Source organism: Diabrotica virgifera, chromosome 3, assembly GCF_917563875.1.
Source record: "Diabrotica virgifera virgifera chromosome 3, PGI_DIABVI_V3a".
Classification (NCBI taxonomy): Eukaryota; Metazoa; Arthropoda; class Insecta; order Coleoptera; family Chrysomelidae; genus Diabrotica; species Diabrotica virgifera.
In genome coordinates, this window is record NC_065445.1 from 247,993,868 (window position 1) to 248,006,703 (window position 12,836).

A 12,836-nucleotide genomic window follows, 5' to 3' on the forward strand; every position below is an offset into this window, starting at 1 on the left:
ATCAAGATGCGGCTTGTTTTTAATATTTTACATAAAAATTTTATGGGGGTTTTGTGCCTTTAAATGGAGTGTACGTTCCAATTAAACTATTATTGCTGTACCATTAGTTAAACACAGTGTTTTTAAAACTTTTTTGCCTCTTAGTATTTTTCCGATAAGGCACCTTTTATCGAGATGCGGCTTCTTTTTTAATATGGTTCAAAGTATACCTCAAACTGTAATTTATAAATAAATTTTCATATTATTACCAAGTCTCTAAAATCGTACTTAACAGTACACAAATAAATAAATAGTACACAAATAAACAGTATAAAATAAATAAATAAACAGTACACAAATAAAATATGTGGTGGATTTGACAAAATACTCAAAATATCTCAAAAAAACTAACTTTTCGAAAAAGTACTAAGAGGCAAAAAAGTTTTAAAAATATTGTGTTTAACTAATTTTGCCACAATGATAATTTAATTGGAACGTACACAAAAGTTTGGGGGGGGGGGGGTTTAAGGGAACAAAACCCCCATAAAATTTTTATGGGGTACACAAATTTCACTATAATTTTGTTTTCAGATATTCCTGTCATAAGAATGTCACATGTCCGTTCTCAATAAGAAACCTCAAACAGTGCTCGATCTATTGAAAAAAATCGATTTTTATTTTGTAACTTCAAAGGGCTGTAACTTTTTTTAGGTGCACATTTGTACTAAGGTAAGTTAGGTTCAATCGAACTATTTTTGGTCACAGAATATGTGATTTAATTTATGACCTGTATTTTTGTTACACCCTGTATATTTTTAGGCTTTTTGGGTTATTCTAAACAAGAAAGGTATAAGCCAGATTTAATACCAAATAATAAAAGAAAGGTTATAAGCGATTTAAAATCTGAAAAATGCGAAAATGTGCATTTTCGTGGCTTAAAAACTCATATTTAAATTAATATTTTTGAGATTGACAGATACTTAATTTAAAGGATACACATTCAGCTTCAAGATTCTGAAGAGTGATCGCGTCTAACTTTAATTTATAGCGTTGTTTTTTAATTGTTAAATAATGCATGTTTATCCGATTTTTTTTGCCGGTGCGGCGCGCTCTATTTCAAAAATCTCATATTTTCCTCTGAAAAATATTTTTTCTAGATTCTTTGGGATATTCTAAATAAAATAAGTTTATTGACATTCTTCTCAAAAGTTAATATTTTTAAAGTTATAAGCGATTTAAAATCCGAAAAATGACAAAAAAACGTATTTTCGGTTTTTAAATCGCTTATAACTTTAAAACTATTAACTTTTGAGAAAAATGTTAAGAAACTTTTTTTTATTTAGAATGTCCCAAAGAATCTTAAAAAAATTTTCGGAGGAAAACAGGAGATTTTTGGAATAGAGCGCGCCGCACCGGCATAAAGATCGGATGGACATGCATATTTAACAATTAAAAAACAACGATTTAAATTAAGGTTAGACGTGATCACTCTTCAGAACCTTGAAGCTGAATGTTTAAACTTCAATTTCAGTATATGGCAACCTCAAAAATACTAATTTAAATATGAGTTTTTAAGCCTCGAAAATGAGTATTTTCGCATTTTTCAGATTTTAAATCGCTTATAACTCGAAAACTATCCATTTTTGAGAACATTTACAAGTTACCTTTCTTGTTTAGAATGACACACGAAACTTAAAAATATATGTTATGGAGCAAAAAAACGTGATCTTTTGTATTTGTTTAAAAATAGTTATTTATGAAACAGTTCGTGAAGTATGCTTTTTGCGAACGCACGCGATTTTTAGAGCACGAGCGACAACGGAGCGAGTGCTATACATCGCGTAAGTTCGCAAAAAGTACTTCACGTACAGTTTCATACAATATTTTATTTACGATATACAAATAAAAAAACTGTAACCCTTCGTCACTGGAATTCATTTCTATTCTACAATTTTTAGAACTTTGACATTTAAAAATCCTTTCAAACCACAAAACTGTCAAACATTTTGTCGTAAGTCATTGCTCATATTGTCATCACCATGACAACGCGAAAGTTAAGGATATTTGATTATATGAAAGTGTGCCAAAAAACCCATTGAAAGTGTGCGAAAAAGTAAATCCCATTTAAAATACATTGTTACTTCACGCACACTTTAAACCCTTCACGCACTGCTATCTATAATGACAGTTTTCACAAACTAAAAACTTATACATAATATGACAGAGTAGATAAAATTGTTTAAACAATTTCTGCCCAAAAATTCCGCCCGGCACCCTTCATATTTGTTTAAAGGGGACATTTTTGAATAGGAATCCACAAAGAAATCGAATAGTCCATTCTGTCACGGTTTTTGCTCTGAATTTTAAAGAACCGCTTGGATTGACATGAAATTGGGCATACGTACAGCTTACATGTCAAAGAAAAAAAGTGATATTGTGGCGATGTGTGCTTTTGCCCTGGGGGTGAAAAAATATATGTCCAAAATAAGTCCGGAAATGGGTAAACTGACTAATTTTAAGTACCTTTTGTTCTATAGAGCTTTTTCGCTAAGTCAACACTTTTCGAGTTATTTGCGAGTGAATATGTTCATTTTTCAACAAAATAACCACATTATTTGACGGTTTTTCGCAAATAACTCAAAAAGTAAGTATTTTGTCGAAAAAAACGTTCTTAGCAAAAATATAGCCTATAAAAAAGTAAAAAAAAAATGGTGTACACTTTAGGTCTCTGGATCTCGTAGAACCACAGTTATAGCCAATGAAAAATAGATTCATATTCACCAAATTTCAAATAGAATATTTCGACGTGAAATATCCAAAAAATTAAGCACTTTTTGGGAAAAACCCAATATAACTTTTTTAAAGTATTTAAAAATAGCTTTATTTCTGTTTTTACAAAAAGTTTCTAGCATTAAATTTAAGCATGTTACGCTCAAAATAAAGTTGGTCCATTTTGTTTTTGCAAAAAAAATCGGGAAGACCACCCCCTAATTAGCAACTTAAATGAAATTAATCGTCGCTCCACAAATTATTTTACTTATGTTGTGTTTATATGATTTATAAGTTTCATTGATTCAAAGTGCTTAATTTTGAAAAAATTTGGTTTCAAAGTAAAATTTTTAAAAATTTAAATTTTGAAAAATATGCTTTTTTTCAAAATAACTTGAAAATTGTTAGAGATACCAAAAATCTCGAAAAACAAAAAAAGTCAGATTTGCTTTTCTGAATATTACGTATCTTTTTTTTTTTCTGTTAGACAAAAATTGATTGAGATTTGGTGTTTCTAAATTTGCATACATTCGTGATCAGTGACTCGTTTAACCTCTTTTAACTACAGCCCTTTCAATAATAAAGACTTTGAACCGATGAAACTTACAGATCATATCATATAAACAATATATACACGAGTCAATAAATTTGTGAAGTCGTAACGATTAAGTTCATTTAAGATAATAATTAGGGGGTGATTTTCTCGATTTTTTTACCAAAACCAAAAGGGACTAACTTTATTTTGAGCGTAACTTGTTTAATTTTGATGCTAGAATTTTTTTTATAAGACAAAAATGAAGCTTTTTTTAAACACTTTAAATAAGTTGTAATGAGTTTTCCCCGAAATGTGCTTCATTTTTGGGTTATTTCACGTTAAAATATTCCATTTGGAATTTGACGAATATGAAACTATTTTTCAATAGCTATAACTCTGCTTCTACTAGGTGTAGAGACGTAATATATACACCATTTTTTTAAATTTTTTACAGGCTATATTTTTGCTAAGAATCTTTTTTCGACAAAATACTTACTATTTGAGTTATTTGCCAAAAACCGTCTAAAAGCGTGGTTATTATGTTGAAAAAATGAACATATTCACTGCCAAATAACTCGAAAAGTATTGACTTAGTGAAAAAACTCTATAGAACAAAAGTTACTTAAAATTAGCCAGTTTATCAATTTCCTGACTTTCTTGGGACGAATATTTTTTCACCCCCAAGATGGGGTGAAAACCACCCCCAGGACAAAAGCACATATCGGCACCATATCACTTTTTTTTCTTTGACTTATTAGCTATGTGTATGCCAAATTTCATGTCAATTCAAGCGGTTCTTTAAAATTTAGAGGTTTTGCAATATTTTACCGTTAAAGAACGGACTAGAATCAGAAATAGACCAGGGCGCATCTGTAAAAATATTAGTACATTTGGACGTTGAGAGGTGACTCAATTTTTTTTGCAGAAATTGCTTGAAAATAATTCAAATAATAATATTTGACTTATCCTCCCTCTCAAAAAGGTCCGGAACATTGTTTAAATAATCAAAATATCAAAAAATGAAGGAAAAATTCGATTTTTTCTTGGTTTTTTGATTATAACTTTAAAAGTATTAATTTCCGAGAAAAGTTGTATTTACATAAAAGTTGCGTAATTAAATTTCCTATAACATAGAATTGGTAAAATATTTAAAAAATAGTCACCCTTGTTGCAAAATAGCAATAATTACCAAAAAACCATACAAAAACAAGTATTCGTATTTTACGTTTTTCAACCATTTATGCTACATTTAGGACCTTCATGTTTCAGACAGAAAAACTATATAATACAGTAAAACAATATTGTAAATTTCATTAAGATAGGTTCAATAGATTCTGCATAATAAATTTTGCAATCCAGCTTTCGCAAAAAAGATTCATATTTTCAAAATGTTACAGGACTGAAAATAAAGCAGATAGCAAGTTGAAATTTTTTTTTGCGTATAGAACTGTACTGTACCTTTCATTTGCAATTTGTAAAATTAAAATCAGTTAACTACCACGGCGTCAGGATTTTTTTTAAATAAACATTAATTATTGGTGCTGCGCGCAGGACAGCGGATAGTTTGCTCTGATTGGGCATTCCAATGACCTTTGATAATAATTGATACATTTTAATTTTCATTACATTTCGATATAAATAAATAAATTTGTTTATTGCAAAATAAAAAAACATTCTCTATCCTTTGAAATAACACTTTTTTTAGCAAAAACTTTCTTTGTTCATATATTTTAACTTAGAGAATAAAAGTTTATTATTTTTATATATATGCAATTGTTACAAACAATATTTCACAAACAATAATAAAATTAGTTTGATTTTTGTGGAATTAAAATATTAAAATACAACAAAATATAGAGTAAGAAAATAATATATTAGATAAAGTTTGGAAAAAATTTTGGTGGAAATCAACTTGTGTGAATCCAACACCGCTGTCCTGCGCGTAGCACCAATAATTAATGTTTATTTAAAAAAATTCCTGACGCCGTGGTAGTTAATCAATTTAAATTTTACAAATTGCAAATGAAAGGTACAGTACACTTCTATATGCAAAAAAAATTCAACTTGCTCTCTACTTTATTTTCAGTCCTGTAACATTTTGAAACAATGAATTTTTTTTGAGAAAGCTGGATTGCAAAATTTATTTTGCAAAATATATTGAACCGATCTTAATGAAATTTACCGTATTATTTTACTGTATCATAAACTTTTTCTGGGTGAAATATGAATTTCCTAAGTGTAGCATAAATGGTTGAAAAACGTAAAATGCAAATACTTGTTTTTGTATGTTTTTTTCGCAATTATTGCTATTTTGCAACAAGGGTGATTATTTTTTAAATTTTTAAATACTTCTATATTGTGGCAAATTTAATTACGCAACTTTTATGTTAGTACATCTTTTCTCGGAAATGAATATTTTTAAAGTTATAATCAAAAAACGAAGAACAAATTCGAATTTTTCCTTCATTTTTTGACATTTTAATTATTTAAACAATGTTCCGGACCTTTTTGAGAGGGAGGATAACTCAAATATTATTATTTGAATTATTTTTAAGCAATTTCTGCAAAAAAATTTGAGTCACCTCTCAACGTCCATCTCAAAACAGATGGGCCCTGGACTAAAATTTTTCCAGACGCGAGCGGTCTCACCACATAGACTATTTAGTATCGATTTGAAAGCAATAATTTTAATTAAATTGGGGATGTCAAAATAGAAACGAATTATTGATAGCAATACCAGGACGCCAAGGTCTTGTTCAGACCAGAACATTAATTTAATATACCTAAAAAAAACATTTTTTATTATATTTAAATTACCAAAAGGTTAGGAATAAGTATGTTACCACTGTTAGTTGTTCTTTATCTCGAATCTCGAAGATTTAGCTTTTATGGTTTGTTGATTCTTCTTAACAGAAAATTATTTGTTTAATTTATGAGTAGTACGAATCATAAATGCTCTTAATTTTCAAGTATTTCAAGCGGCAATTAGTGCCCACAAACTATTCATTAATCGTTTCATGTTTGATGTTTGAGAACAGTTAGTAAGTACTCAAGTTCGAGTTTAGTTTCGGAAGATTGTGTGTTTGTTTTCTTTGTTAATATAAGTTCTATTACGTCGAGTTCATTCAAGGTAAATATAATTATCCGTTTTTATTAAGTTTTATAAAAAGGCGATGCTTCCGACTTCAGAAACTACAGGTACATAAATGTACTTTCCCATATTGATAAAATACAAATTTACAAAAATAATTACGAGACGATTAGAAAATAAGTTGCAAATGTATCAGCACATAGAACAGGCGGGTTTTTAGCCCAATAAATGACCGTTTTGGAGTGTAATTTCCAGGGGCAACTCCGAATTGCATGAAAATTTGGATTTAGGTTCTACTTACCCTCCACTTCAAAGTTGAATTTGTGCCGTTGGTTGCTTTTACTTGGGGGGTGACATTTACCCCTTCTCGGGGGGTGAAAAACGCGTGTTTAAAATAAGGCCGAAAATGGATAAATTGACTTATTTTAAGCACCTTTTGCTCTATAAAGTTTTCTACGTAAGTCAATACTTTTCGAGTTATTCGCGATTTAAAATGTTGATTTTTCGACAAAAAAGCTACGTTTTCAGACAGTTTTTTCCAAATAACTCAAAAAGTAAATAGGTATTTTATCGAAAAAAATATTTTAGCAAAAGTGTAGCTTATAAAAAAACAAAAAAAACTGGTGTACCAGTAAAGTCTACAAATTGAGTGGAAGCAAAGTTGTAGCTCATGAAAAATACGTTCTTATTCGTCTAATTCCAAATCGAATAATTCAACGCGAAATCACCGAAGAAAGAAGCGTTTTTCGGGAAAATCTTATTAACATTTTTAAAGTATCGAAAAAAAGTTTATTATTTGTTTTTTACAAAAGTTTACAGCATCAAAAATAAACGAGTTACACTGAAAAAAAAAGTGGGCCCCTTTTTTTTGGTAAAAAAAATAGTGAAATCTATTTAGCAACATAAATGAAATTAATCGTTTGGCTTTACCATCTATTTTAACTGTATGTGCATTGTTTATATTATCTGTAAGTTTGATTTGTTTGAAGTGCTTAGTTTCGAAAACATTTGGTTTTATAGTAAAAAAAAATTTTCAAATAATTTTTGAAAAATTTCATTTTTTCAAAATAACTTAAAAAGTATTAGTGATAAGAAAAATCTTAAAGAGTAAAAAAATGTACCGGTGTTACCTTAGCCATAAATTTCATCCATAAATTTTTTTTTTATATTGTCACAAAAATTTGGTATAAATTTATCAAAAATGAATAAAACAGATAATATTGACAAGAAAAATGTTATATATGTTTGGAAAAAAAAATTTAAACGGGCGATGTATTGACGGTGAGTAGATAATGCCACTCAAATTCAAAAATCCTTTATGGATGGTACGTTAGTCAACTTTTTTTCTCAGTTTTTTGTTAAATTCTCAAAGTAAATATAATAAAGCATAACATATACAAAAATCGTGATGGAGGTATTTTCCAAAACAAGCGAAAAAAATTCTGAAACTTAAATGTATTGCGCGCTATTCGTTAATACGTCTCAAATTCAAAAATCCTTTATGGATGGTACGTTAGTCAACTTTTTTTTTCAGTTTTTTGTTAAATTCTCAAAGTAAATATAATAAAGCATAACATATAAAAATAACGTGATGGAGGTATTTTCCAAAACAAGAGAAAAAAATTCTGAAACTTAGATGTATTGCGCGGTATTCGTTAATACGTCTCAAATTCAAAAATCCTTTAAGGATGATACGTTAGTCAACTTTTTTTCTCAGTTTTTTGTTAAATTCTCAAAGTAAATATAATAAAGCATAACATATAAAAAAAACGTGATGGAGGTATTTTCCAAAACAAGAGAAAAAAATTCTGAAACTTAGATGTATTGCGGGCTATTCGGTAATACGTCTCAAATTCAAAAATCCTTTATGGATGGTACGTTAGTCAACTTTTTTTCTCAATTTCTTGTTAAATTCTCAAAGTAAATATAATAAAGCATAACATATAAAGAAAATCGTGATGGAGGTATTTTCCAAAACAAGCGAAAAAAATTCTGAAACTTAGATGTATTGCGCGCTATTCGTTAATACGTCTCAAATTCAAAAATCCTTTATGGATGGTACGTTAGTCAACTTTTTTTCTCAGTTTTTTGTTAAATTCTCAAAGTAAATATAATAAAGCATAACATATAAAAAAATCGTGATGGAGGTATTTTTCAAAACAAGCGAAAAAAATTCTGAAACTTAGATGTATTGCGCGGTACTCGTTAATACGTCTCAAATTCAAAAATCCTTTATGGATGGATCGTTAGTCAACTTTTTTTCTCAGTTTTTTGTTAAATTCTCAAAGTAAATATAATAAAGCATAACATATAAAAAAAACGTGATGGAGGTATTTTCCAAAACAAGAGAAAAAAATTCTGAAACTTAGATGTATTGCGGGCTATTCGGTAATACGTCTCAAATTCAAAAATCCTTTATGGATGGATCGTTAGTCAACTTTTTTTCTCAGTTTTTTGTTAAATTCTCAAAGTAAATATAATTAAGCATAACATATAAAAAAATCGTGATGGAGGTATTTTCCAAAACAAGCGAAAAAAATTCTGAAACTTGGATGTATTGCGCGCTATTCGTTAATACGTCTCACATTCAAAAATCCTTTATGGATGGTACGTTAGTCAACTTTTTTTCTCAGTTTTTTGTTAAATTCTCAAAGTAAATATAACAAAGCATAACATATAAAAAAAACGTGATGGAGGTATTTTCCAAAACAAGAGAAAAAAATTCTGAAACTTAAATGTATTGCGGGCTATTCGGTAATACGTCTCAAATTCAAAAATCCTTTATGGATGGTACGTTAGTCAACTTTATTTCTCAGATGTTATGCTTTATTATATTTACTTTGAGAATTTAACAAAAAACTGAGAAAAAAAGTTGACTAACGTACCATCCATAAAGGATTTTTGAATTTGAGACGTATTACCGAATAGCCCGCAATACATCTAGGTTTCAGAATTATTTTCTCTTGTTTTGGAAAATACCTCCATCACGTTTTTTTATATGTTATGCTTTATTATATTTCCTTTGAGAATTTAACAAAAAACTGAGAAAAAAAGTTGACTAACGTACCATCCATAAAGGATCTTTGAATTTGAGACGTATTAACGAATACCGCGCAATACATCTAAGTTTCAGAATTTTTTTCGCTTGTTTTGGAAAATACCTCCATCACGATTTTTTTATATGTTATGCTTTATTATATTTACTTTGAGAATTTAACAAAAAACTGAGAAAAAAAGTTGACTAACGTAACATCCATAAAGGATTTTTGAATTTGAGACGTATTAACGAATAGCGCGCAATACATCTAAGTTTCAGAATTTTTTTCGCTTGTTTTGAAAAATACCTCCATCACGATTTTTTTATATGTTATGCTTTATTATATTTACTTTGAGAATTTAACAAAAAACTGAGAAAAAAAGTTGACTAACGATCCATCCATAAAGGATTTTTGAATTTGAGACGTATTACCGAATAGCCCGCAATACATCTAAGTTTCAGAATTTTTTTCTCTTGTTTTGGAAAATACCTCTATCACGTTTTTTTATATGTTATGCTTTATTATATTTACTTTGAGAATTTAACAAAAAACTGAGAAAAAAAGTTGACTAACGTACCATCCATAAAGGATTTTTGAATTTGAGACGTATTAACGAATACCGCGCAATACATCTAAGTTTCAGAATTTTTTTCGCTTGTTTTGTGTTGGTCAGTAGTTATGCGTAGTTGTTTTTACGAGTAGATGGAGAAAATTAGTCAACTCAATTAGCTTCGCTAGATGAGGCAAAAAGCTCGGGTTCTTCCCGTCAAATTAATTTTTTCGGCCCGGTCAATTTTTTTACGGTTTTTTGACTTACATTTAATTTGAGGACTTTCGTTTGACACATACCTTAACCTTGAGTGACGACTATGTTTGTTACTAGAACTGTAGTATAACAAATCTCTATGCTTTATGCCAACATATTATTTGTTATTTAACTTATTACTAATGTTCTCTTTTCCAGACATCTCGAATGGTTGTAAAACGGACAAGACGGATCTCCTCCCAGAATGATGAAATTTTACTTCAAGTACAGACGAAGATGGATGACATTCCTGATATATTTTACCTTAGCGGTGATTACAATCGTCCTAATTCATAGCCTCATAACCGAAAAAAACACCATACAATGTTACCGCATAAAGACTGAAAAATCTCTTCCTAGCATAGCAAATTTCAACCCGCAACCGGGGAAATCGATATTTTTTCATGAGACTTCTTGTCGATCGTTTTACAGAGGAAAGATCTGGATAAGCTCGAGGCAAGCTTGCGCTGTGGAGAGTGTGGCAAAGTTAAATCCCAATAAAGAGGTTTATCTGCTCTATACGTCACCTATGGATTTTAAGTTTGAAGGAGATGAATCTGATAGGTTTTTGAAGGTGATTTTGAGTTACCCCAATGTGAAAATTTTGCATTTAGATTATGAGAATTATACCAGAGGATCTCCAGTGGAAGACCTTTACAGATCTGGAAAAATTGAAAGTTCTCGGCATGTGGTGGCGCATGCTAGTGATGTATTACGGTAAGTTAAAGACTAGCTTTATGTTTTATTAATTGTTTACCGATGATTTGAACAAAATCACAATTGCTCAATAAAGGGTACGAATCTTCTCTCTATTTCCATCCCTCCTTGTGGAATATTGGGCGATCTTGCGTTCTTAGCCAAAAGTTAAAGATTGGCTGGATCAGCGCATCCCCTTCTGTTTTATTCTTTCGAAATTTTATCTACAAGTGTGTTCCATTCTTGTCTATTTCTCGCTCTCTGTTTGACCTCTCTCCATCTCAGGCCAATTCTTTCGTGGTCTCTTGTTACAGTTCTTCTCCAGCTATTATCGGGTCTTCCTCTTCTTCCGTCTGGTTGGTATTCGAGTGCCTCTCTGGTGATATTATTTTGATCTTGCCTTAGAGTATGTATTGGAATATATATTTTTGTAATGTTGTTCATATAAACCAAGCTTTAGAATGTTTACATAAAAAAATTAAGTAGGTTGTTGTTCATAAAATATGAAAGTAGTAGTTAAATAAATAAAAAGTAGTTTTTATGAAAAGTCAAATCTCTAGTTCTTTCTTAAATTAAACATATAAAATCTAATAGGTTATGAGCCCAGATCATACTTAACTACTGCGTATATTTAGTTTAAATGTATTGGTGTGTCCGAAAAACAAGAAAGTATATTTATAGACTTTTCCGGTGTGTCCGAAGTATAAGGGTTTGTCCCAGTGAAAGAAAGAACTAGAGTGGCGTGTGTCGCCGTGAAATTTGAAACTAAAAAATGGATGACAAAATAGATATATCCAGTTAGCAGTAGTAGTAATATTTATGGAGTTATTGATGGCTCGTTAATGAAACCATAAGCAGCAGGAGACGAATTACAGGCATGGTTTAAAAAGGATGCACAGTTGCACAGACTATGTTCACTTTAACATCTGCAGTGAGTTTAAATCAGATTACTTTGATTGAAAGTTGTACTACTGCTAAAGAGATTATGGAGACCCTTGAGTCTATTTATGAGCAGACATCAGAATCAAATAAAATGATGTTCCATGAACGGTTTCATCAATATAAGATGAGTAGTCTAGATACTATCGCTCAACACATAGCAAAAGTGCAGAATCTTGCCAAGCAAATTAAAGAAGCAGGTGACGATGTGAGTGATATTGCTATTATGACAAAAATACTGAGTACATTGCCCCAACAGTACAGAAATGTTAGACAGGCATAGTTGTCCGTAGACAGTGCTAAACAAACTATAGGTTACCTCACTGCAAGACTCTTAGATGAAGAAATGAACTTAACTGCATATGAAGAGACAGAACAAGCACTGGCAACAATGTCATTCAAAGGCAAATATGATCAGAAAGGTCAAGAAAGGGGTGTAATGTGTTTTTCATGTAGAAAGCGAGGGCCTATTGCCAAATTTTGCAAAGAGAAAAAAAAATGAACAAGAAAATAGTGGTAGCAGGTCATATAGAAGTCATAGTCGAGGCAGAGGTGGCTTTAGTAACTACAGAAAAGGTTACAAAAAGAATGACAGAGCACAAGCTGGCAACTCTACAGAAAATCAGCATGAGGGTTCTTCGAGTAGCACATATTATAATGTTAATAATGAGAGTGCATTCAACGTAGAAGAAAAACAGCTAGAAAAAGTGGATACAAGTGATGATTGGATTATGGACAGTGGTGCATCAGCACATATGAGTTACAGGGAAGAAAATTTTTTCAATATTGACAGAACTTTTACATCACAGATATCACTTGGCAATAATCAAACACTACCAGTGCAAGGTAAGGGAACTATTAAAATAAAGAAGTTGATCAATGGACAATGGTTTAAATCCACTATAAATGATGTGCTATATATCCCACAGTTAAAAAAGAATTTATTTTCAGAAGGTGTTTTGACAAACAAAGGTATGAGTGTAA

The 12,836-nt window shown here is 30.3% G+C and overlaps 2 protein-coding genes across 6 annotated transcripts in view; one reads left to right on the plus strand and one right to left on the minus strand.

The window, feature by feature from the left end:
- LOC114335305 (pancreatic lipase-related protein 3-like) overlaps positions 1-12,836 on the minus strand; it is a 593,140-nt gene that overhangs the window by 388,370 nt on the left and 191,934 nt on the right. The gene's annotated exons all lie outside the window — the stretch shown is intronic.
- Positions 1-12,836, plus strand: part of LOC114334360 (lactosylceramide 4-alpha-galactosyltransferase) — a 128,748-nt gene that overhangs the window by 100,661 nt on the left and 15,251 nt on the right. For 2 of the 4 annotated variants that reach the window (XM_050646047.1, XM_050646046.1), the window contains exon 2: positions 10,377-10,934. In XM_050646047.1, the coding sequence (XP_050502004.1) occupies positions 10,423-10,934 (512 nt within the window). In that variant the 5' untranslated portion in view covers positions 10,377-10,422. Of the gene's footprint in view, positions 1-6,207; positions 6,414-10,376; positions 10,935-12,836 lie in introns of those variants that run through there. The other 2 variants (XM_028284398.2, XM_028284401.2) reach the window with 2 other exon arrangements.